The sequence below is a fragment of the Protopterus annectens genome, chromosome 5.part0, assembly GCF_019279795.1.
Source record: "Protopterus annectens isolate FY-2018-M chromosome 5.part0, PAN1.0, whole genome shotgun sequence".
NCBI classification, from domain to species: Eukaryota; Metazoa; Chordata; order Ceratodontiformes; family Protopteridae; genus Protopterus; species Protopterus annectens.
The window spans coordinates 982714798-982739977 of record NC_056735.1 but is presented as its reverse complement, the minus strand read 5'-3'; the positions used below and the strand labels follow the sequence as shown (position 1 = coordinate 982739977).

At 43.3% G+C, this 25180-nt stretch overlaps 1 protein-coding gene across 1 annotated transcript in view; it reads right to left on the bottom strand.

The window, feature by feature from the left end:
* POGLUT2 (protein O-glucosyltransferase 2) overlaps nt 1-25180 on the bottom strand; it is a 765363-nt gene that overhangs the window by 670147 nt on the left and 70036 nt on the right. The window contains exon 2 of the mRNA XM_044071952.1: nt 10595-10800. Within this exon, the coding sequence (XP_043927887.1) occupies nt 10595-10800 (206 nt within the window). The remainder of the gene's footprint in view (nt 1-10594; nt 10801-25180) is intronic.

Genomic DNA, 25180 nt, shown 5'->3' with positions numbered 1-25180 from the left:
AAAGATATCATCACATGACATTCAAAATTAATGTCTTAACCCTTTCTTTTTCAAATAGGCTACAAAATCTTCTCTGTTGTTTAGCCCAGGGGGATAACAGGCATTCAACTTGACCTGCCATGTGTATTCCAACCATCCCAACTCATCCTCAGCATTCAACTTAATCTCATGGTCACCAATATTTCCCAAAACCAAAAATTTTAAATTAATTTTGCAACCCCCCCCCCCCCCATTTTATAATGTTTACCTAAAGCATTAGCTTCATTGCCAGTTTCCACAGCTTGTTTATGTTCATACATTCTCTTGAACAGCTCCCTACTAGTACGGCCAACAGAGAATGCATTTCAACACTGACATACAATTAAATAAACAACAAACTTTGATTTGCAAGTATAAACCTTATTGACATGTATTTTTACATCATTAATAATAATTTCACTGACTCCTTCATAAATTAAATCACAAAAATTGCATGCCAAACATTTTCCATCCTGCCTCTTGTACTAAACGACCTGACATTCAAATTGCTTTGGAAAACGTTTTTAAAACTCTTTCCTTTTTTGTACAGAAAGCGTGGACCATTGCCAACTGCTTCCAGTACCTCTTCACTGCTCTTCAAAATTTTCCAATTTGCTCTAATAATCTGTTTAATAGCTTCTGAATCTACACTATTCAATATCTGCATAGCAGTTCTAAAGTCATTATTCGTGTTTTTCTTAGAAGAAACTTCTAGATTTTCTCTAGTTCTCTTAATTTCACTGAATTTACGTCTCACTAATTCATTTGAATAGCCTCTAGCTACAAATTTGTTACATATAGCTTTGCTTTCTTCAATAAAATCAGCATCATCTAAAGTAAGTTGATGCGGCCTCATCAGTTGACCCTTGACAATATTTTCTTTCATATATCTGGGATGCATACTTGAGAAGTGTAAATATGCATTGTTTTGCACATTCTTTTTACTGATTTTGCTAGCTAGCTTGCCATTTTCTTCGTACACTACTACATCCAAATATGAAATACTCTTCTCATTCAAAACTGAAGTCAATTTCAAATACGTACAAACCCTGTTGATATAAAGTAAGAAAGATTCAAGGGATTCCAACCCCCCTCTCCAAACAATAAACAAATCATCTATAAAACGTTTGTACCAAAGTATATTGTTTTTGAATGTATCAATCAGAATATGTCTTTTCTCCCAACCATTCATGAAAATGTTAGCATAACTGGGTACCATCGCTGCACCCATTGCTACCCCATTTTTTTGATGAAAAAAATCATCTTTGAACTTAAAGTAGTTGTAGCTCAAAATAACATCTAACATTTCCATAAGTAAACTAGTAGTGTTGTTGGAAAACAATCCTGAACTCCAAAGCTCCAACCTCACTGTTTCCATTCCTTCTTCATTGGGAATAACTGTATATAAAGACTTCTCATCTAAAGTGACTAAAATGTCTGACTCAATAACATTCACTTTTTTGATGTGTCCAATAAAATCAAAAGTGTCCTTAATATAAGCACTACCTCTGACCGCTACCTTTTGTAAATGTTTTGTCTACAAAAATAGAAATGGCTTCAGTTTTAGTCCCTTCACTTGCCACTACAGGCCTAAACACAGAGTCTTCCAGATCTTTGTGAATTTTGGCCAAGCCAAAAATTCTACTAAACTTGGGAGCTGCATTCGAAATATATTTCTTGATATCCTCTGTAATCCTTCCTGTATAAAACCATTCCTCGATGAAGGAATCAATAAAACAATATGACTTTTTAACAGCAGAAAAACTCACTTTTTCATAGAATTCATCATCAGCCAACATGTGATACATTTTCATATCATAATAATCTCTATCTAGTACTACCAAAGCATTTCCTTTGTCTGCTTTGCTAACAAGAATTTTATCATCATTAACTAAATCAAAAAACAGCTTACGCTCGTTTGCAGACATATTATGATATTTGAAACTACTTTTGTTGTTCAACAGTTCAATAATTTCAAGCTCTGTCATACTAAGAAACATTTCCAATTCCTTTCTCAAAGGGGGGTTAAAAGTACTTGGTCTACTAAACTCTTAACTTACATTATTGTTGCCATTTTTGAACAAAACTTTGAAATTCAGTTTTCTAACAAAATCTCTCAGCTCATTTAGCACATCACACTCGTTCGTTCTAGTAGATGGAAAAAAATTCCAACCTCTGCTCAGAATGTCACAAGTCTTGGCATCCAAAAATTTAGATGATAAATTAACAATTAAGTAACTGCTAGGATCAAAAGTACCTGAAAAACAAGTTAATTTTCCATTTCTTCCACGCCTTCTTCTTGGACTGTTTTTTGTAATTCCCTGTAATGGATGATGTTACTTCTGCCCAAGTCCTGCAGCCATTTGGCCCCTTCTGATAAACCTGCACCTTCTGTGCCTGCTGTCCCTGCTGAAAATTTTGTGAAGGCATGGAACAAACTTGTGCATTGGAAATCACCATTTTGTTTTGTTGCCCACACCGCGCCAGACGTTCTGAGCGTCTTGGCCCTTCCTCACCTCAACTTGCAGTCAGTGCTGCCTCATTTTCAGTTCTCAAGAGTGCTACATCAGCCGCTACATCAGTGTGCCCTGTTGTTACTCTAATATAAGCATTCCCTTCCTCATATTCCTTAAGGTCGCGCTGAAACTTTTTGATTTTCCGTTTAGACAAAAGGTAATTTTCTTTTGCTAATTTGTCTTGAATAAGACTAAATTTAGCAACAAAACTGTCAGCAGTCAACTGATCTTTGAGAGAAAAGAAACTAGAATTTATTTTATTGTTCGATTTTGAGTTTGTTGAACTCGGACAACATTTCAACATATCGTAGCCCCACCTTTTGGTTTAATTCGACCCATCTATCAATAAAGTCTTTGGGTAAATCATTCCCATTTGGCATTTTTGTAATCCTAAGGCCCTTTGGAACCTTCTTAACACGCAAACAGTTGTCAAAGTAAGCAACATCCCATTGCAGATGCTTTAGCTTTATGAGATCTTTTTCTAGATCTTTAAATAGTTCATAAGCATCAAAAGAATAACTGTTACTGGTGCCTTCATTGCTTAGAGTCAAAAAAACATCACCTGGAGGGGTTAAACAATTTGACAACAGCTTATTTGTTCTTTTTGGTAACTGTCCATGCCTTGTTGCTCCAACATTCAACAAGCCTTCCTGATTTAACATCAGCGACCCACTTGGGCCATCATGAAGAGTGCATCCAGTTGGAATCGTCATAAAACTAGAACCTGCTTGGCTCATCTTGAAACGTAACAAAATAAATTAATCACTTAAAACGTATAAACCAAATAACTGATAAAAAATAAAAATAATAAACTCGGTGATAAACCAAACTGTGCTTTAATGCAGAAATTCAGTAAAAATCCAGTAAGTGCTTTCGTCTTTTCATACACAAGACTTCTTCTATAAAATGTTTTTAATAAAGTATATTGTTTTTGAATGTATCAATCAGAAAATTTTAAATTTTTGGTTTTGGGAAATATTGGTGACCATGAGATTAAGTTGAATGCTGAGGATGCGTTGAAATGGTTGGAATACACATGGCAGGTCAAGTTGAATGTCTGTTATCCCCCTGGGCTAAACAACAGAGAAGGTTTTGTAGCCTATTTGAAAAAGAAAGGGTTACGACATTAATTTTGAATGTCATGTGATGATATCTTTTAGTATTTAATGAATGAAGTGAGAGGTTTTAATTCAGTCTGAAGAAGTCTTGTGTATGAAAAGACGAAACCGCTTACTGGATTTTTACCGAAATTCTGCATTAAAGCACAGTTTGGTTTATCACCGAGTTTATTATTTTTATATTTTCTTATTTCTCAAGCAGATATCTGAGGTGTACAAAACATATGGCTGTAATTGATGGTTGTGTGTGTGTGTGTGTGTGTGTGTGTGTGTGTGTGTGTGTGTGTGTGTGTAAATACGTGGTACTTGCAACCCACAATAGTTTTGGTGAAAATAAATTAAGGAATTGTTTGTAGGAAACTGGATTATTATACAAACCATGTTCTTTGGGTATGATCTTAATGTTAATTAAAAATGTATTCAGAGTTAATTAACATTTTGTTTTATTTATTTTTTGCAGGCACACAAGTGTGAAATGCACTGTTTGGGGTACAATAGTCTGAAATGGTACCTAGTGCAGATGTACAACTGTCTGAGCTGCTTCTGTAGTGAAGGGTTTGATTCCCTTAACCTTCATTTGTTTACTGTGTGACTTGACTCAAATCACTTGCCCTGACAGTGCTCCTAGACGGCCTCTGAATAGGGATGCTTACATCCAGTGGACTATCCTAAGCTGTCAGCAAATGCATTGTACATTTGGTCTTTTGAATTCCTGCACTCTTCACATAGATGCTAATTAGTGCTTTGCTATATGCTGTTTGACTGAGATCCAGTACAATGCCTTGTAGCTTAATGTGTTGTCAGATGCATTTTCAGTAAAGTTGAGTTTCAAGGGAGGAAATATTTACTGTTGCTCATGTTATCTGTTTTTAGTTTGAGAAAGTTTTGTTGTGCTTATCAAATGGCTATCAGTGCTTTTGTGAAACTTGAAATGACATTTCTATAGTAAATCCAAATCTCTGTGATAATCATAAAAGTAAAAAAATGAAAGAAATAGTATGTACATTGACAAGTATGAGCAGAGTTTTACTGTAACTCAAGACAGACAGCCAAGTAATGCGGTACTGGTAAGGCTGCAGGGGTAGGGGTCCAAGTCCATTACCCTCCCTAGGGTCCCATCTGACCATGGTTCAGCTCTACTTTGTACACGGATGTCACTCCACAATATTTTTAAGATCTGCTGCTCAAAGTGGTTAAGCACCATAAAGTTCTTCCCTACACTTTTTCCCCTTTCAATACTTGAGCCATAATTTGACAAATATAAAGTACAGTTGTGTACACTTACCATAAATGTAGATGTTCGAGTGTATTCACTGTTGCAGTCCTAACCAATGGGTTATCCGGCTCCTGGTAGCCCTCGATCAGGAGAATACCAAAGGTAAGTAAATATGACATAAGCTGTCGTCGGTTGTAAAGGACGTCAGGGCATCCGATAAAAAAAGGAAGCAGCCGACGTCACTTCCTCAGTCTTTCTTGCCATAGCAGTCAGAAGCTCCCAGAAAACAAGGCTTAAACCAATAGCAACATTGGTAAATAATACCAAAATTAGCCTGTACCTTAGGAAAAAGAGAAAAGGAAAGGAACAAAAAGGGGAAAGGAGGGAGGGGAAACCATGACTGCAACAATGAATACACTCGAACATGTATATTTATGGTAAGTGTACACAACTGTACTATGTTCATCGTGTTTCACTGTTGCAGTCTTAACCAATGGGTTGATTAATAAAAGCCCATAGAAAAGGGAGGAGGAACCAACAGAATCAAGGATTGGAGATATTGCCCCTGCAGAACAGCAGTGGCAAACCCAGCCCTGGCTCTAGAAAATAAAAAATTATAATGCTTTGTGAAAGTGTGAACAGAAGACCACGTGGCAGCCTCCAAAATGCCTTTAGTAGGGACACCCCTTAAAAAGGCTGCAGAAGTGGATGCTACTCTTGTTGAGTGGGTCCTAACTCCTTGAGGAGGAACCTTGCCATGAAAAGAATAGCAAAAAGTAATACAATGTGCAATCCATTTGGAAATGGTTTGCTTAGCAATAGCCTTGCCCTGAGCTCCAGGGGCAAAACTGACCAATAACTGTGCTGATTTCTGAAGGTCTTTAGTCCTGTCCAGGTAAAACCTGAGCTGTCTGTGCACATCAAGAGAGTGTAGGATCCTTTCACCTCTATTTCAAGGATTAGGAAATAATGTAGGAAGGTGTATGGACTGATTAAGGGTCAGGCTAGAAACCACCTTAGGCATAAAGGAGGGGTTGGTTCTCAGAGAGACCCTATCTGCATGGAAAATAAGAAAAGGCTCCACAGCCATCAAAGCTTGCAGCTCCGAAATCCTCCTTGCTGAAGTTATAGCCAAGAGGAAAGCAGTCTTCCAAGAAAAAAAACTTTAAATCTGCAGTGGCAGCTGGCTCAACAGGAGGAAGAGTGAATTTCTCTAGAACGAAATTAAGATCCCAGGCTGGAGTAGGTGCCCTTCTTGGAGGTTTTAAGTTGCAAGCACCTCTGAGAAACATTTTCATCAGGGGATGAGAGAAAATAGGTTGCTCAAAAGAACAATGAGCAGAAATGGCTGAAGCATGGATCTTGATAGAGGAAAAAGAAAGACCACCCTGAAGCAAATCAACCAGGTATTCCAAGATCAGAGGAAGGGTAGGCCAAGAAGAAGATTCCCGTCTAGCCTGCATCCAATGAGAGAATCTTTCCCATTTGCCAGCGTAGGACTTCCTAGTGCTAGGCCTCCTAGCCTAAGCATGTCAATCACCTACTGGGAAAGGGAAGAAGAAAAGGATTGATTCATACAATGAGCCATGATGCCAAATGGAGAAACTGAAGATGAGGATGCAGAATGTTTCCCCCTTCCTGAACCAAAAGATCTGGTTTCAGAGGAAGATGCCAAAGAGGAAATAGGGAGAGACTATAAAGCAGTGGATACCAATGCTGTCTGGACCAGTCTGGAGCTATGAGAATAGTCCTTGGTCGTTCGTCCCTGATCTTCAATAATACTCTGGGAAGAAGAGGAAGAGGAGGGAAAGCATAAACTGACAGCAGAGTCCAAGGGAAGGATAGAGTATCCACTCTCCAAGCTCTGCTGTGATGTTGTCTGGTGCACAAAAGAGGTAGAAGATGGTTGTCTGGGGAGAAGAAAAGATCCACCTGAGGAGTACCCCAACATTAAATGATGCTGTAAAAGACTGCTCTGTTCAGTTGCCACTCATGAGGATCCAGGGTCTGCCTGCTCAACCGGTCTGCCAAAACAGTGAGCCTCTCTGGAAGAAACTGAGCTAGGAGATGCAGGCCCAGAGATGCTGCTATGTACCAGAGATTCATGCTCAGCCTACACAGGGGATAAGAATGAGTCTCTCCCTGCTTGTTGATGTACCACAAGACTGTGGGGCTGTCTGTTATGATTAGCAGAGTTCTTGGAGAAAGAAGATGCTTGAAAGCTAGTAAGGCCTGATGAACTGCTATCAACTCCTTCAGATTTATGTGCAGGTGCATCTGCTGGGTATTTCAACATCCCTGTATGCATCTGCCTTCCAAGTGAGCTCCCCAGGCGTAGTCCAATGCGTCCATGGTAATAACTTGAGTGGCAGCGGGTGGGCGAAAAGGCATGCCTTTGTTTTGTTGACAGGCTGTTGCCCACCTAGAAATTCTGTCTGCAGACATGGAAGCAGAGGAATTATCATATCCAGGTCCTGTGTGTGTTGACACCAAAAATTCTTGAGGTACCATTGCAATTTCCTCATATGCAGTCTTGCATATGGAATCATGAGAATGCAAGAAGCCATGTATCCCAGAGCTTGCAGGTATTTCCTTGCAGGGAGCTGGGACAGGCTTGCCAAATCCTTGAAGTACACTGAAAGAGTTTTCCGCTTCTCCTGGGTGAGATATATCATCTGGGCAGCTGTGTTCAGACTCGCTCCCAGGAATGTTATCTCCTTGGATGGCACTATTTTTTTATTTTTCCTCACTGAGAGTGTAACCCAGGGAAGAAAAAAAAGAGTCTTTACAAATTCTAGATCCTTTAACAGCTGTTCCTGAGAACTTGCTTGAATTAGTCATCCATGTATGGATAAATCTGAATTTTCTTCTGCCTGCAAAAAGCAATGACTGGAGCCAGGCACTTTGTGAAAACTCTGGGAGCTGTAGATAAGTCAAAGAGCAGTGCAGAGAATTGATAATGTTGCTTCCCACCCTGAAACGAAGGAATTGCCTGCAACTTTCCCTGATAAGGATGTGCAGATAAGCTTATTTGAGGTCCAAAGTTACCAGCCAGGAATCCTTTTCTAACATTGGAAGCAACTGATGCAGAGTGAGCATGTTGAACTTTGGAATTACCAAAAAAGAGTTCAGAATGGAGAGATCTAGGATAGGATGCCAGGTGCCTTCTTTTTTTGGAACTAGAAAAAGTCTGGAATAGAACCCCTGACCTACCTGTTGAACAGGAACGGATTCTATTGCTCCCAGATGTAACAGAGAAAAAAATAGTTTTTCTACTTCTGCCCTTTGGTTTGGAGGAGTGTCCGGAAACCCTTTGGGTACTGGTAAGGTGTGGAAAGAAAACCTGTGACCTAGAGATACAGTTCTGAGTACCCATTTCTGAGTACCCATTTGTATCTGTGATAGTGGCCCACACATTTGCAAAGAATGCCAACCTTCCCCCTCTAAAGGACTTTCTGGACAAGCAAGAAGAGGCAGAAGTTGGATAAAGTCATTGAGAATGCTTGGATTGAGATGTAGGCTTAGAACTTCCCGCCTTGGAAGTGTAAGCATGCCAACGCTTAGACTTTTGAGGGGCAGCCGCCTGCCCCCTAGAACATTTGTAACCTCTAGTCCTAGAACGGTTCTGTCTGCTGGTATCAGGAAACGTCCAACTCTTAGAAGGGTAATTCCTGCTAAAGCGAGGAGGTTGAACCTGCAGGAAGTCCTTAACTGTTTGCATAGACTTGGCCTTATCCTCCATCTTCTTGAGCACTTCCTCTGCTTTGCTGCCAAAAAAAACCCTATGCAAAGGTACATCTAAAAGCTTAGCCTTAACAGGCTCTGGAAGGGGCTGTTCCCTGAGCCAGGTGTGCCTTCGAATAACAGATCCAGTAGCTGTAGCCCTGCAGGAGTCTTCTAGAACATCAAAACCACAATGTAATGAATGTTTACTGACAAGACTGGCAGAATTCAGCAAATCCTGCATATCCTTACTCTCTGCCAAAAGAAGCACACTTGTTATCCTAGACTTAATGGCCTCCAACGTGTGCTGCTGGTACTTGAGCATATGAAAAAGACAATTAGTAGCCCTAATAGCAAGAGTGGTAGAGGTAAAAACTTTTTTACCTCATCTATCAAGGTTCCTAGACTCCCTGTCAGAAGGAACAGGATTTTTGGTAACAGCAGCCTTAACCCCTTTAGGGCCTTGAGAAATAACCTCTGGATCAGCCAACAGATTCCTGAGAAGAAACAAATGAGAATCAGGGACTCTGTAGTACCCGTCAGGTTTCCAGGGAGCAGGAGGAATTGAATTTGGAGTCAAGGAGTTTTCTAGGAAAAACATCATGAACCACTTCCAACACTGGGGGAATAGCCAGAGGCTTATACTGAGGCAAATCTAAAAATTCTCTAATCCTTTTCTTAGATTGGGGATAATCCTGACATTCCCATGAGCATTCAAAGTATCACCAAAAGAGAAATTCTCTGGAGGAGAAGCAGAAGGAATGGACTCATCCGCATCTGAATCCTTGAGGGAGAAAAAACTTGAGAAACTTCCTCTTCATCAGCAGAAATGCTAGAAGTATCAGAACCAGAAAAAGACAAAGCCTCAGGAGAGATATTCCTTACTCCATTTAGAAGAAGGAGGCTGTGAACCCCTAATAAGAGTCAACAGGTCATTAGCCATTTTCACCATTTGGGATTGAGGGGAACGAGAGGCAACTGGAGCCTGCTTCTTTACAGGCTTACGACTGGAAGATTTTCCTGCAAGCCTGAAGGAGTCGGGAGGCCTGGCAACTGCTGAAGTTGCGGCAGAGGTAGTCGGTATGAGCTTGCTGTCCGAACGAAGAACGGAGGCCTCAGACACCGGAGTCAGCTTAGTGGTTCCAGATCCAGCTGAAGAGGCGACAAGTGGAAGACCTAAAGACAAAAAGGAAGCCAGCGGCCTGACGGACTCTGACACGGTCTTAACCGAGGCCTGCGGTAGAAAATCCTTGGGTTGCAGGGTCTGCAAAGGCACCTCACTGGCTACCGCAGGACTGATGACCAACTTAACATTATCCGAGGACTTGTCCCTCTGAAGCCTGTCGCGGTCCTTATCTTTACACTTTTTAGGGATATCCGAAGCCTGAAAATCAATGGATGCCATACCGACAAACTTAGGCCAGACTCCAAAATGTTTAGCTAAAAGCTTAGCACGATGACGAATAGTACGCGGATTAAAGGAAGCACAGAGATCACAACTAGGAATGTCGTGGTCAAGGCCTAAACAAATAATACAATAGGAATGAAAATCTCTATGGGGAATCTGCTTTTCACAGGTCAGACGATTATTAACCTTTTCTGACATTTGTTAAGGCAAGAAAAGAGGATCCCCAACAGGCTACTTAGCTGTAGCTGACTTCAACTTTGTAGTCGGAAACGAAAAAGGCAAACTGCCGACCGGCACTCGTGCAAAAAACACTTCTGCTTCGGGCTCCGTGGCAAGGAAGACTGAGGAAGTGACGTCGGCTGCCTCCTTTTGTATTGGACACCCTGACGTCCTTTACAACTGACGACAGCCAATGTCATATTTACTTACGTTTGGTATTCTGGCCGATAGAGAGCTATCAGGAGCCGGATAACCCACTGGTTGGGACTGCAACAGTGAAATACAATGAACATCAGGATAAACAGACGTTAAGGTAACAGTTCTTCAGCAATAATGAAAATGAATAAATCTCTCACATGTCAAAAGAATATATTACCTTTTATTAAGTAAGGAGAATAGGCAACATGCTGATTCTCGGCAATAACTTCAATCTTCAACTTGCTGTAACTTGCATACATTCTGTATCTGACTATGAAAGATCCATCTTTTCTGTCTAGTAATTGTACCCATGTCCGAGTAAACTGATCATCTATGGAGTTAATCTTCACTTTAAATGCATTTTCACCTGGTGTAGACGTAAAACTAAAATAAAAATGTACACATTTTATTTCTGCTTTCCAGGATCCGCAATTTTAACAAAAGTATTACACATAACATATGAAAACATTTACATGATTTTATTTCTATATTTGAAATTTTCAGGTGAATGTAACAATATGTTGTATGCTAAAAACCATTTCGTAAAGTCAGTGCTGGGGATTAAAGTGAGCTTGCTAAAATAACGCTATTTAACTGCTCAGGTTCTTTAGAAGTGCTGCCCCTCACAAAAAATGCCACCCTGCTGAAATATAGCCAATGTAAAATTCATAAAAACATGAACGCAACGGCCATCATTTTTACCTCTGTTTACTGAATAAGCGCTTTCCTCTCTAACACAATACAAAGGACTTCTTCAGATTAAAGCAATATTCCAACTTAAAAACAGAACCTTAAAGTCACAGTCATCCATGACCACCATATCTTATACACTCCATTTATAAATATAAACATATTTATAAAAAAATAACATCAATATTAAGATATACAAAATATTATAAAATACAATGTATAACTGTAACCAAATCAATAATAAATTTGCATTTACCATCTCATTCATGTTGAAATAATTAGACTGCAGAATTCTCTCTCGTATAAGCTTTTAGCTTCAACAGACATGATAGATGACAACTCATTAAGTCCTGGCAAGCCCCCACATTTAAGCGTACCTGCCAGTATAGTTCTTTTTTCTCTAAAAGTAAATTCCATGGTCCTCCCCTTGGATTCTGTAAAACTCTTTCTATAACAGCAAATTTAATTTAAAATGATTAAGCAAAGCATTAGTAGACTTGCTTCTTTTAATTTTATACAAATGTTCGTAAATTCTTTCTTAATTTTGCACTCTGTTTTTCCTATATATATATAGCTAATGTACCCATTTTCACTGCTGTAGCTCAGGTTAAGGGATGAGCCTGGATCACAAGAACATCAGGCTTATGATGCAGAATAACGTGCCAATGGCCTGCTCTCTTACTCAGGTTGGGGAAGGGAATAAGCATTAGTTTTACCCTGGTGGAGGTCATGGATCAAGCAGGCTGTCTCTAAAATCAGCAGAAAGGATAGTACAAGACACACAATGTAGATGTACATCAGCATTAGGAGATGCCACATCTCCCAAGACAGTGCCAGTGACAGACCTATCAACATGAAATAACAGAAATGGCACTCACATTATCAGCTAATCTGCAAGATGGTCTTCTGAAGTGGGTAACAGCAGGGTTTTCTGCCTTTATATTTCCAAGAGAACAAATTGACTTTTTTCTCATTACCATGCAGGGGGCTGTGCATACCTAACAGTGCTTGTCATAACATTAACAACTGGTGTAGGAGGAAATCCTCAGCCTTTAGACCATTCAGTTTGGTCCCCATCCACTGAATGGACACAGTGTGCAAAACAGACAAGTAAACATAATATACTTGCTCAACCTACAGGAAGCTTCCTCAGCAGCTGCATAAAGGAGAAGGTCAGCAGACACTGGGAAAATGGGAGAACAAATAAGCACAAATACTGCAGAAATTCTCTCTGCAGATCAACTGCTGTGATGAGCATGCAACTCTTGTATTTGACTTTGGAAGATTTCTGCAGTGGAAAACTGTGGAAAACAACCTCAAGTAGACAGAATTGGAACAGCCAGATGAGCGCATAAAAGCAAAACCTCAGAACTAAGATTCTTGAAGCATCAAGATACTAAAAAGCACCCACCTCCTGGAATTGTAGTCCACACAATAATCCTGTCCAACAGTGTGGCCTGCTGAAGAAATGTTCACATCAGGAAAACTCCTCAATGCAAATATTTTCTGAAGCAAGAACCTAAGGAAGCTACATTTCAGGAAAGTGGTCTTTGATAACATTTTCAGTTGAGTAGCTAGGGCAAAATAAAGTGCACTCTACAGCCCACTTACAAAGAGCTTTCTTATCTTCTACAAGCCATTTCCTCCCTGGGGCAAAGTAGAATAATAACTATTCTGTTTTCCTAAATTAATGAAGCCGGTCAACTATGATGTACCAGAGAGAGTAAGGATCTTTCAAACATGAGAAAGATATACAGAACCCCTTAATGGAATTTATTAATCATCCAATTTTGGATCACAGTTTCCCCTCACTACGTCAGAATATACACAGATGCCAGAGATGTGCATTTTGTCATCTGCAATATACAAGTGTCTGAGATAATTAAGGATCATATGAAAGCTGAGTGAGGTGGTACCAGATACCTCTCTGTCCAAATGAATAACCTCATTCACTTAGCAAAATTTGGTGGATAGGTGCAAGGCTTTTTGTTAGTTTTCGTCACCTTTCTGAAGCTTGGAAGAGCTGGCAGCAGAAAAGGATCCAACACAGAGATCAGGCCCTAACATGGAGCTGCTATTATCAATAACTGCAGTAACCTCTATGGCTTGCACAGTAACGGTTTCCTGCACTGTAAGGGACTTTTGGAGTCTGAAAGTCTTGGTCAATGTTATCTGAACTTTGAGATTCAAGCAAAGACGCAAAAGATAATTGTTGAAAGTTGCACAGAAAGGTTCCCTGCCATAAAGAGTATATATCTACAAATCCTATTTTTTTCCTTGCTGCATCCTGAAGAACAGAAAGGGAACCACATTAATTACTGGATCAATCTCTAGATTGTCCCAGTCTTAAAAGACCTAAACCAGGCATGGTTTCTGAGAAGAATGGAGGTGCAGCTCAAGCAGTCTGTCAGAATATTCACATCCACTAAGAATGAGAACTCCTTCAAGATGGCACCCCATTCAATGGTCCAGTGCCACACCAACACTGCTTCTCTGTACTAGGGTGGATAGAAATGAATATATCCACCGTCTTAGTTCATATATAGCACTAAGATCTGGTTTAAATTAAAATAAGATGGGCTCAACTATTCTTGGAGAAGTTTGGGGATGAAATATATTGTCTAAAGCTTCATAAAGTTTATTTTGAGCCTCTCTCCTGGGAGCTCCAATTCCCCTTAACCACAAAGGAGATGAGGTGGGTTTTTCAATTCAATAGTTAAGTGCCTGTAATTAGGACTTGAAAAGGGTTCTGCTGAAATGACAGATGGGCCATTCTAATACTGGTAGGAACTTTCTACAACTCTGGAGCCCACTGATAAAGAGATGGTTTTCCAGCCACGGGCACCTCATGCCACAATGCACCAAGCACATTCTAAGGCTGCCATGAGGCCCATGACATGCAGTGGTGTTGGAGCCTAGGTTGCTGCTATGATCAAACACACTGCCAAGGCTATAACTTTCTAGACTTTATCCATAAGCAAGATAGCAAACACAAAAAAGTGTTCATGTAGGCACTGAGAAGGCAATTCTCTGATCTGGACAAGCGGGGACTTCTCTTCATTTATGAAAACCTCCAGAGCCCACAACCAAAGGAAAATGCAGGTTAGGAATACTAACAGAGAATTATTCTGTGGAGTCATCAGGAAAAAGAAGTTATGTAGTTACCATAATGTTCCATCTGTGTTGTCCATTTTCATTCTTCCTCAACATATGGGTCCAGATCTGACTCTGACCTTACTCCAGCTCATGGAGACCAACAAACCCTTGAGCTCCTTTCCTACCCACAATGCACCATCACTAACTTCCCTCAGATCCTTCTTACAGCTTGAGATAGAAAGACAGAAAGACTATAAAGGAATTGCCATAACTAGAGTTCAGCACAAGGGACATATGGTGTTCCTGATGTCCTTAAAGGTCTCATTCCTTCAGAAGTTATGTGTGAGAAATGGAGGGGGGGTGGAGGCTGGGGAGTTTTGGAAGAATGAAAATGGACAACACATATGGAACCTTACATTAAGGCCATAACTTCTTTATCTGATGTTGTTAATTTTCATGTGTTCCTCAACATATGGGGCAGAGTCCCCAGCTACTTAAATTCCTAGATGGACTCTAAGGAAGGATATTCCTGAGAACAGTTGAGCCAAATGCTGTTCTTCCCCTTAAGACCAGATCCAGTTTATAATGAGTGATAAAGGTATGAGGATTTGACCAAGTTGCAGCCACATTTACATCATCATTGAATGCTCTAGACTGGAATACAGTAGAAGTAGCCATACATCTAGCTGAATAAGCCTTTAATGGTTTCGGTAGGGGCAGATTCAATTTACTATAGACAAAAGAGATGCAACCTGTCAACCATCTGGCTATAGTTACTTTCATCACCGATTCGCCCATCTTGTATTGTTTTGTTCTGTGCAGGTAGAAGTGCAATTGCCTATGAACATCCAGTAAGTGTAGCATATACTCTCCTTTATTCGCAAAGTTTGGGAAGAATACTGGCAGGTTAATGAAATGGTTAATGCTGGATTCTGACACCACCTTATGTAGGAAGGAAGCATTGGTATGCAAGGTAACACCTTCTTCTCTCTTTTGGCTGTTCCCGTTAGGGGTCACCACAGCCGATCATCTGTTTCCATTTTTTTCCTGTCTTCTGCATCTTGCTCTGTCACACCAACCACCTGCATGTCCTATCTTACAACATCCATAAACTTTATCTTAGGCCTTCCTCTTACCTTGCAGCTCCATTCTTAGCATCCTTTTCCCAATATACCCAGTATCCCTCCTCAAAACATGTCCAAACCAACGCAATCTCGCCTTTCTGGCTTTGTCTCCAAACCGTCCAACCTGAGCTGACACTCTAATATACTGACTCCTAATCCTGTTCATCCTTGTCACACCCAATGCAAATCTTAACATCTTTAAGTCTGCCATGTCCAGCTCTGACTCACCTTTTTGTCAATGCTACCGTCTCCAACACATATAACATAGCTGGTCTCACTACTCTCTTGTAGACCTTCCCTTTCACTCTTACTGGTACTCATCTGTCACAAATCACTCCTGACACTCTTCTCCACCCATTCCACCCTGCCTGTACTCTCTTCTTCACCTCTCTTCCACACTCACCATTACTCTGAATTGTTGATCCCACGTACTTAAACTCATCCACCTTCGTCACCTCTCCTCCCTGCATCCTCACCATTCCTCTATCCTCCCTCTCATTCAGACACATATATTCTGTCTTAGTCCTGCTGACCTTCATTCCTCTCCTCTCTAGAGCATATCTCCCCCTTTCCAGAGTATCCTCAACCTGGTCCCTACTCTTACTACAGATCACAAAGTCATCTGCAAACATCATAGTCCACGGGACCTCCTGTCTGATCTCCTCTGTCAACCTGTCCATCATCACTGCAAATAAGAAAGGGCTCAGAGCTGATCCTTGATGTAATCCCATCTCCACCTTAAATGCATCCGTCACTCCCATCGCAGACCTCACCACTGTCACACTACCCTCGTACATATCCTGTACCACTCTTACATACTTCTTTGCCACTTCTGACTTCCTCATACAATACCACAACTCCTCTCTAGGCACCCTGTCATATGATTTCTCTAAGTCCACAAAGACACAATGCAACTCCTTCTGACCTTTCTCTATATTTCTTCATCAACACTCTGAGCAAACATTGCATCTGTAGTGCTCTTTCCCAGCATGAAACCATACTACTAATCATCACCTCCCTTCTTAACCTTCCTTCCACTACTCTTTCCCATATCTTCAAGCTGTGACTGATCAATTTTATCCCTCTGTAGTTACTACAGCTCTGCACCTCACCCTTATTCTTAAAAGCTAGGTACCAAAAAAAGAAGTTATGTCTTACCATAATGTTCTATGTTGTTGATCTTCTTCCATTCATCACTGATGGGTTCCCATGTCGACCAAATACCAAGCTCGTGTGCACCAAAAAACTCTCAAACTAAGCTGCTACCCACAATGCCCTTCTCCCAATTACCTCAGATCGAGTTTGCAAAAGACAATAGATAGCAGCAGAGGACATTTCTGTGCAAAGAAAAACCCCGAGACACCACCAGGACCCATAAGATCCACCAGGAGCCTTTGGAGGGAGACGGAGGGAGGGATATGATGAATGGAAGAAGCTCAACAACATAGATGGAATGTTATGGTAAGACATAACTTCTTTATCTAATGTTGTTAATCTTCTTCCCATTAATCACTGATGGGACAGTATCCCAAGCTACTTGATATACCTGGGTGGCCCCTATGGCAGAACATTCCTGAGCACCATAGAGCCAAAGGCAGCTCTTAGTCTGGAAATCACATACAATTTGTGACACTTGATGAAAGTGTTTGGTTTAGCCCAAATGGCTGCAGTGCAGATATCATCCATAGATGCTCTAGAATGAAAGGCTACCAAGGAAGCTATAGCCCTAGTTGAATGAGCTTTGATACTGTGAGGTCTGGTTTCATTAGCACATGAATATGAAAAGGATATACAATCTCTGAGCCACTTAGATAAAGTGACTTTAGAAACGCCATTTCCCATTCTGGGGCCAGAGAAAGAAATAAAAAGTTGGTCAGACTTACGAAAAGATTTTGTCCTGTCCAGGTAGAAACGCAATTGCCTATGTACATCCAAAGAATGTAGGTGGTATTCACCTTTGTTAGAAAAGTTGGGGAAAAACACTGGGAGTTCAACTGACTGGTTCATAGAGAATTCAAAAACCACTTTGGGAAGGAAGGAAGGATGGATTAATGCGTAGAGATACTCTGTCTTTATGAAATATGAGGTAATGTCTATTGACACATAGGGCCTGTAGTTCTGAAATCCTTCAGGCAGAAGTGACAGCCACCAAAAAGAGAGATTTCCAAGACAAGAATTTGATCTCGTATTTGGCAGCAGGTTCAAACGGGAGCGGAGACAAGGCCTGCAGTACAAGTGATAATTTCCATTTTCTAACGGGCATTTGAGTGGAGGTCTCCTGAGAAGCACTCCTTTAAGAAAGGTTTTGCAAAGCCGAGTGGACATTACTGGTGTGCCTTGTAAACCTTTGTGAAAATTGGAAATTGCTGCTAAATGAACTCATATACTAGATGCAGACATTCCATGTTCGAAAAGTTCAGATAGATATTGAAGAATAAAAGAGGCAGTGGCCAAAAAGGGATCCAACCCTCACTCTTTAGACCAGGAAGAAAACCTTTTCCATTTATCTTTGTATTTTATTTACTTATTTATTTATTTACATTTGTTAACTGGGAGTGTCCGACTGGACGTAGGTCCATTTTCAGCGGAGGCCCGGGGAGAAAAGCTCCAAATTAAAATATACAGACAGTAGTTACATTGGATTTACATAGCAATTAACAATTTGATCAACATAGCAATTAACAATGACAAACATAGTTACAGATGAAGAACATAGTACATCAGTAGACAACTAGAATCTTTATCATCTGTGAAGTACATAACAGACATTAACAATTGTTACAATAAGAAGTTCCTGCTGTATAATAAGTACTTAGGCTTATGAGCATCCAAGCTTGCTATAATCAAGGTAGTTAGTGGGGTGGAAAGAAAGGTAGTGGGTGGATGGGGTGGGTGATAATAGAGGGGGAGTTGCAAGGGCATAGCCGGCGTGTTTTTAGGTGCACTTTTAGTAAAGTTTTGAAGTGGAGGTTTATCTCTGTATAGTTTCCTGGTGGATGGTTTGTGAGAGGCCAGAATAATATCATGAACATTAGAAGGCAGGGCTTCTTGCCTGGTGACTAACGGAAGTGGAGAAGCCAAGCTATCAGCTTGAGAGTGGACAAGTTTGGTTGTGTTAACCCTTGGGAATGAGAAATTAGATCTGGACGGGCATCCAGGATCCATGGAGACTGTATCAGGTGAGGCTGGAGAAAGGGGAACCACGCTTGATCGGGCCAGAATGGGGCAATGAGGATCACCTTGCATCTCAACTGAGTTGCTTTCTTTAGAAATAGAGATATCAAGGGGATCAGAGGGTAGGCGTATAGGAGACCCGTGGGACAGAGCATCTCTCGGTGACTCCCCCTCCGGGGGAAGTAGGGCAAAGTAGCTACTGCATTTGTTGTTCGTGAGAGAGGCAAAAAGGTTGCAGCAAGGCTGGCCCCATCGGCTGAAAATCTCTGCCGCTATCTTGGGATTGAGAAACCACTCATGAGGGAGCAGAATGCACCTGCTCAGCCTGTCCACAATCACGCTGGACTTCCCTGAGATGTGCGTTGCTATCAGAAAATGGTTGGAAGCTATCCCCCATTGCCAAATTCTCATGGCCTCTCGGCACAGGGGATATGACTTGGTTCCTCCTTGATTGATGATGTATCAGACTACTGACATATTGTCTGACTGAATCGCAATAGTTCCAGAGGGGAGGAGTGGGTGGAGTGCTTACAACGCTAATAGCACTGCTCTTAACTTCAGAACAATGATGTGCAGATCGGCCTCTAAATTCAACCACATGCCTTGGACTGTCTTTCCCTGAAAATGCCCCCCTCCCAATCAGGGAAGTGTCTGTGGTTACTGTGGCACAGGGCTGAGGGGACTGAAAGAGAGGACACCAAAATTCCACTTCTGGCCTCATCCACCAAAGCAGATCGTGCTTGCACAAATTGGTTATGAGAATCTGCGAGTCTAGAGGATGAATGTTTGCAGACCACTGTGACAGGAGGAGCCATTGTAAGATCCTCATGTGTAACCTCGCAAGGGGAACTATAGGGATGGTTGCAGCCATAGACCCCAGTGCCTGGAGGACTTCCCTTGTGGTACTCTTGTTTGACAGAGTATCACATGCACTTGCGATCTTAGTCTCTGGAGTCTGTGGGCTGGAAGACATACCAGACAAGAATGAGTGTCGAGTACTGCCCCTATAAATTCCAGTTGTTGAGTGGGGTGTAGGTTGGATTTTTTCCCAGTGTACAGTTATGCCTAGGGATTCTGCTAGAGAAAAGGTACATTGGAGAGCCATTGTCAGGAGACGCTTGGTTGGGGAGGAGAGGAATCAATCGTCCAAATATGGAAACACCTGTAATCCTAGAAGTCTCAGATGAGCTGTTACCACTACTAAACATTTTGTGAACACTCTGGGGGACCGTCGAGAGACCAAATGGCAGGGCACGAAACCGATAGTGATTGGCTCCTAGCCAGAAGTGAAGGAGACTCCTGGAGCGCTTGTCCATTTTGATGTGGTAATACGCATCCCAGAGGTCTATCGAGCACATCCAAGCATCCTCCCTCAGAAAGGGGAGGATGGATTGAATAGTAACCATGCTGAATTTGGTTTGAACAACTGATTTGTTTAAGTGGCTGAGATCCAAGATGGGTCTCCAGTCCCTTGTCTTTTTTGGCACTAAAAAAAATCTTGAGTAAAAATCGGATCCCCATTGGTCTGGAGGGACTGGTTGGATGAATCTCTTTTGACATAGCTTCAATATTTCTGAAGCTGCTTCTTCCCTTTGGTGGGGTGGAACATCGGGAAGGTTTTTGTGAGGTTTGGGAGGGGAGGATAGTGGGATGTAGTAGCCTCTGGAGATTATGCTCTGCACCCATCGATCGTTTGTAATAGTGCGAAAGGCAGCTTGGTGCAGAGAAAAATGACCCCCAACTGCTTCCAGAGGAAAGCAATTGGGCAATGCTTCAGGAGCACTGATAAGACCGCCCTGAGAAAGAATCTCTGGAGTCTTGAATCCATGGACCCCCTCTGCCCCTGAATGGGTGTCTTCCACCATTGTTACCCCCTCTGCCTCTGGGGGAACACTCACCACATGCATTTCAAAAAGGGCCCTGCGATTTTTATACCAGATTTTTCCACTTCTCTGGTTCCTGGAAAAAGAATGTTGAGGTTTGGCATAATGCAGGCCAACGGCAGACAGGGTCTTTCTGTCTTGTTCGCACCTGGCCAGAGTGTCTTTCACTTTGGAACCAAACAAGGATGATGGCTCAATAGGGGCATTCAAAAAGAAGGACTTGAAGGAGTCCGCGAGGTCACATATGCGTATCCAGGCATGACGCCTCATAACAATGCCTGCACCTGCAGCTCTAGATGCCTTTCGGTTGCGTGAGACAGCAACCTCATGGACGAGTTGGATAGGGATTCAAGGGTGGCAAGTTGAGAGGCAACCTTGTATCGTGCCTCATCAGAAACTTGACCAGCGAGAGTTCCAGAAAGCTCTGTGATTAGATCTCTTTGGAGCCTCGTGAAATGTGCCAAGTAATTCAGAAGCCTAACAGCAAAGGTTGCTGAAGCAAAAACTCGCTTCACCAGTCTGTCCACAGCTTGAGACTCTCTATTGGGTGGGTGAACAGTAGGACTTTCTTCCGCTAGGTCCTTTTTAGTGGCTGCTGTCACAACCATCTCGTCAACTGGTAACCCCTTCGACCAGTGTGGATGCTCCTCAGGGGGAAGAGTACTTTATCGGGTCTCCTTGGGATGGCCTCTATGGAGTCAGGATTCTGCCAGGCATGCTGCACGACCAGCTGTATCAACTCGTTGGCAGGTGGGGTCACCTAAGAAATAGAAGGTCAGGAGCGAAAAGCCTGCAGAAACAGGGATTTTTCCGAGGAGGGATTGGAGGGCTTCCAGCCACCCCTTGTTTTAATATTTCAAGGATGTCTCCAAATGAAACATCATCTAAGGGTGACTGTGGGGACTCCTCCCCATCATCGTAATCCATGTCCTCAGTCAGCGACTCTTCAGGTGAATCGATGTGCTTCCTCTTGCACAACTTCTTCCGAGGAGGTTCCTCAGTGGGAGTTTCCAAGGAATACTCATAGGAAGGGGCATCTTGGACAGGGATATCCTGAGGCTTTCCCCCCTGGTGTCCCGGGGAGGTGGCCCATGGTAGCTGTAGCTCAGAGGGGGCAGAAGGACGTTCTGATGTTGGTGGAACACTTCCAGAAGCAAACACTCTCTCCATCATCCGGAAAGCAGGCCCACCCGAAGAAGAGTGGGAGCCTGGAACAGAGTAAGACAGTCTCGAAACCGGGGTCACACTCTGCAGCATCAGACCTGCTCCCAGAGATGGAGCCTCCAGCAAGGTCAGAGCCGGTGAAATTCCTGGAGCCGAGGATAGCACTGATAAAGCACTCAGGATCGTGCTCTGAACCGATGAATCCACCCCCCAACCATGAAATGAAGGAAGGGATGGTTCTGACGGCACCAAAAACCAAAGAGTCGACCCCGGGGCCTCTGTGGCAGGTACTGTCGGTGCCAAGGGAGGGGCTCCACCACAGTTGCCGGAACAGTGAGCTTCAGTACCGGGAGGTCTGAAGGAGGAGAATACGTGGGAGTACTGGGAAGAACAGCACCCGGTCCCAAATGGGGATGAGTCTTAGGCACATTCAAAATCCCTGTAGCTGTCAACAGCTAATCCAACAAGCACACCACATCATGTTCGGATAGGCTCCTGGTGGACATAGTGGATACTCCTGAAGGAGAATCTGGCCAGTCCAAAAAGGGGCTATAAACATCTCCTGCAAACGGGTCCAGAGAAGGAGACTATCAGGTCCATGATGTCTGAGAAAATGGCACCATGGTCTCTAGTTTGGAGACAGGTAGCAAAGTTGAGGATATTGTCGGCGCCAACGGGGCATTAGTAATCAAAGGTATCAGTTCCTGAGAGGTCGGCACCAAAGGCGGAACTGGAGCAAGTAAGGGCGGTGCCACAGTCAAGACAGTTGGTGCCGGAGGGAGCCTTGGCACCAAGGCACTAGTTGTCACTGGAACGGTAGAAGTCATCACAGTAGTAGTCAGAGCAGAGGTCAAAACCATAGCAGTTGGAACCAAAGAAGGGGCTCTGTGCTCCGATGAAGTCTTGTGGGCCTTATGCTTAGAAGTCTTACCTCTGTCACCAGAAGGTGAGGAGGGGTCAGAATGTGGCCGTTTTTTGTATTTAACTGGAAGGGTTGAAGCCTCCGACACAGAAATAGCATCTGAGAAAGGAGAAGGTAGAAGGCCTTTCAATATTAACTTATTATGTTAAGTTGTCTATCTCGCCTTCATTCTTTCTGGATGGGTTCGGAGCCGACCTCGGCTCCGACTCGGCCACTCTAAAAGCTCGAGAGTTGGTTCCACCGGCTCGAGGCTCCCCTTATATCCCACAATGCTAGGCGTGAGTTACCTCAGATCTCGTTTGCCGCTACAGCGATCGAGGTGTTGGTTTTCTACCGGCTTCTTGGTAAGTAACTTTGATCCAAAGTTAGTGTATTTAAACCCCTTTAATTTTAATTTTATCACTTGTTTCCCTTAGTTTAGTGGATTCCCTCCTACTTTCTATCTAAAATCCCTTTTATTTCCACAAGAACTTATAAGTTCTTCCCTCGGGCCTTTGGGCCTTCTTTCCTCATTCCCTAGTGGTGTGTGTGTGTGTGTTTTTGCTCTTAAGTTAAAACCTTGATAGTTTTATATTTTGAGTTTAAAATAGCATAGGGTGTAATCAGTGTGTTTGACTGTGTGTGTGTGATTACACTTGCTAATATGTCTAAGGATACAAAGGTCTCAGGCTTCAAGAAGTGTGATGCGTGCTGTCAGAAAATGTCTCTGACAGACGGTCACACTTCTTGTGTCTACTGCCTGGGGCCTTTGCACCTGCAGGACTCCTGTGCTGTTTGCCACGGCTTCACCCCCAGGGTCCTGCAGGAAAGGAAAAACAAGCTGATCCTGAGAGGTTTACTTAAGCCTGAGGGTTCCCTCACAGTCTCTTCGGGAAAGCCCTCCAAGGCTTCTAGGTCCTCGGCTCCAGCTTCTGAGCCGAGACCTAAGGCTACGAAACCTCCATCTACATTGGCTCCGGCTGGAGCCGATGAGTCTCAGGCTACAGCTTCTGTGGTTTCCTCAGCTCCGGCTGGAGCCGAGGTATTAGAAATTCCCGTGTCGGCTCCGACAAGACCTTCGGAGCCGACATCTAGGAAGAGATCTAGGTCACCATCCCTTGGCTCCGTTCATTCGGCTCCAGCATCTCCTCTGCTGTCTGAACGGAGCCATAGATCTCACTCCTCCAGGTCATCGAGGCTTTCGGATCACGACCTTCAGAGGGTAGTGAGTAGACTTTTGAAGTCCGAGGCACTGGCCCAAATGCTCCAGAGTCCGACTCATCAGTCGATGCCTCAGCTTGTCCCAATTAATATTCCTCCTCCGACTCCTTTGAGCTCGGAGCCGGGGCGTCTCGGAACCGAGACTGTGGTAGTGTCGGAGCTGATACACTTGTCGTCGGCTCCGATTTCTTCTTTTGAGGAATCTCGGCGCCAGGCTTCCCTCGTCGGCTCCGGGGGGGGTGAGTGGCATCGGACCCTTGTCCGACCCCCCTCTCCCTCTCGGTGCTTCGGCGCTGGTGAGCTCGGCTCCGACATTGGCCTCGGAGCCATCTCTGTCGGTGCCGAGGGAGGTTCTCAGCTTCTCGAAGCGGGGACCTCTGGCTTTGCCTGACAGGGGTGCATTCGAGGTCATGCAGAGTGTGTTGGAACCTTGTTCGACTCCACAGTCGGCTCCGTCCACCCCTCCCACTTCGGTGCCTTTGGTTATGTCGACTCACTCCCTCATCCCAGACCGCAGAGAGCAAGCTCCTCAAGAATCCCCTGTGGGGATCTCATCCTCTTCCGAGGCCTCTCCTGAATTGGCAGGGGAGCCCCTAGGAAGAGAAAGTGCAAGAGGAAGCACATAGACTCACCTGAGTCTGTCACCTCTGACACAGATTTAGAGGATTCCGAGGGTTCCCACGTTCCCCTTCTGAAGATGTCTCTTTCGCAGACATTCTAGAGATCCTGAAACAGAGGGGAAATTGGCCAGCCCTTAACCCTTCGGAGGATGAATCTGTGTATCTTGAGGCGTTTGGCTCTCGCCCTTCCACCTCCTGGGTGTCCCGCCCCCTTTGATCCCCTCATGCAGGTGGTTGCAAAGAAGGCCTGGACGGCTCCTGATTCAGTGGACCCTACCCCAGGAGACCCTCCAAATTTATAACTGCACCAACTGACAAGCAATTCCTCACAAAAGGTGTTTCCGTGGATGCTATGGTGGTAGCTGCTGCCACCAAGAAGGAACTAGCTGATCCTTCGGTGCCTGTCCATCCACCTAACAAAGAATCCAGGTCTATGGACAGGTACGGGAAGCGGATGTTCTCGCCAGCGACCTTTGCAATGCGTTCGCTGAACTACCTATGCCATTTTACTGCCTTCAAAGAGACTTGATCAAGGAAGCGAGTGATATGTTGAAGGATCCTACAGCTGCGGGTTTTCAAGACAAGATGAACACTCAGCTGGCTACCCTGAACTCCATAGCTAACTCCTCCATGCGCCTCCTTTCTTATGCGGCTGATGGAGCGAGCAGGGCCGCAGGGACAGGTGTGGCCTTACGCAGACACGCCTGGATGCAGTTATGCAACTTTGCGGACCCCTTTAAAACATCTTTCACTAATTCCCCGTTTGATGGATCATCTCTTTTTGGTCCTCAAGTGAAAGAAACCTTGACTAGGTGCGAGACAGATGGCAAGACTCTTTCTGCCGTCGGAGTCCGTTTTTCTACTCCTTCTAGGCCTTACCCCAAAGGCCAG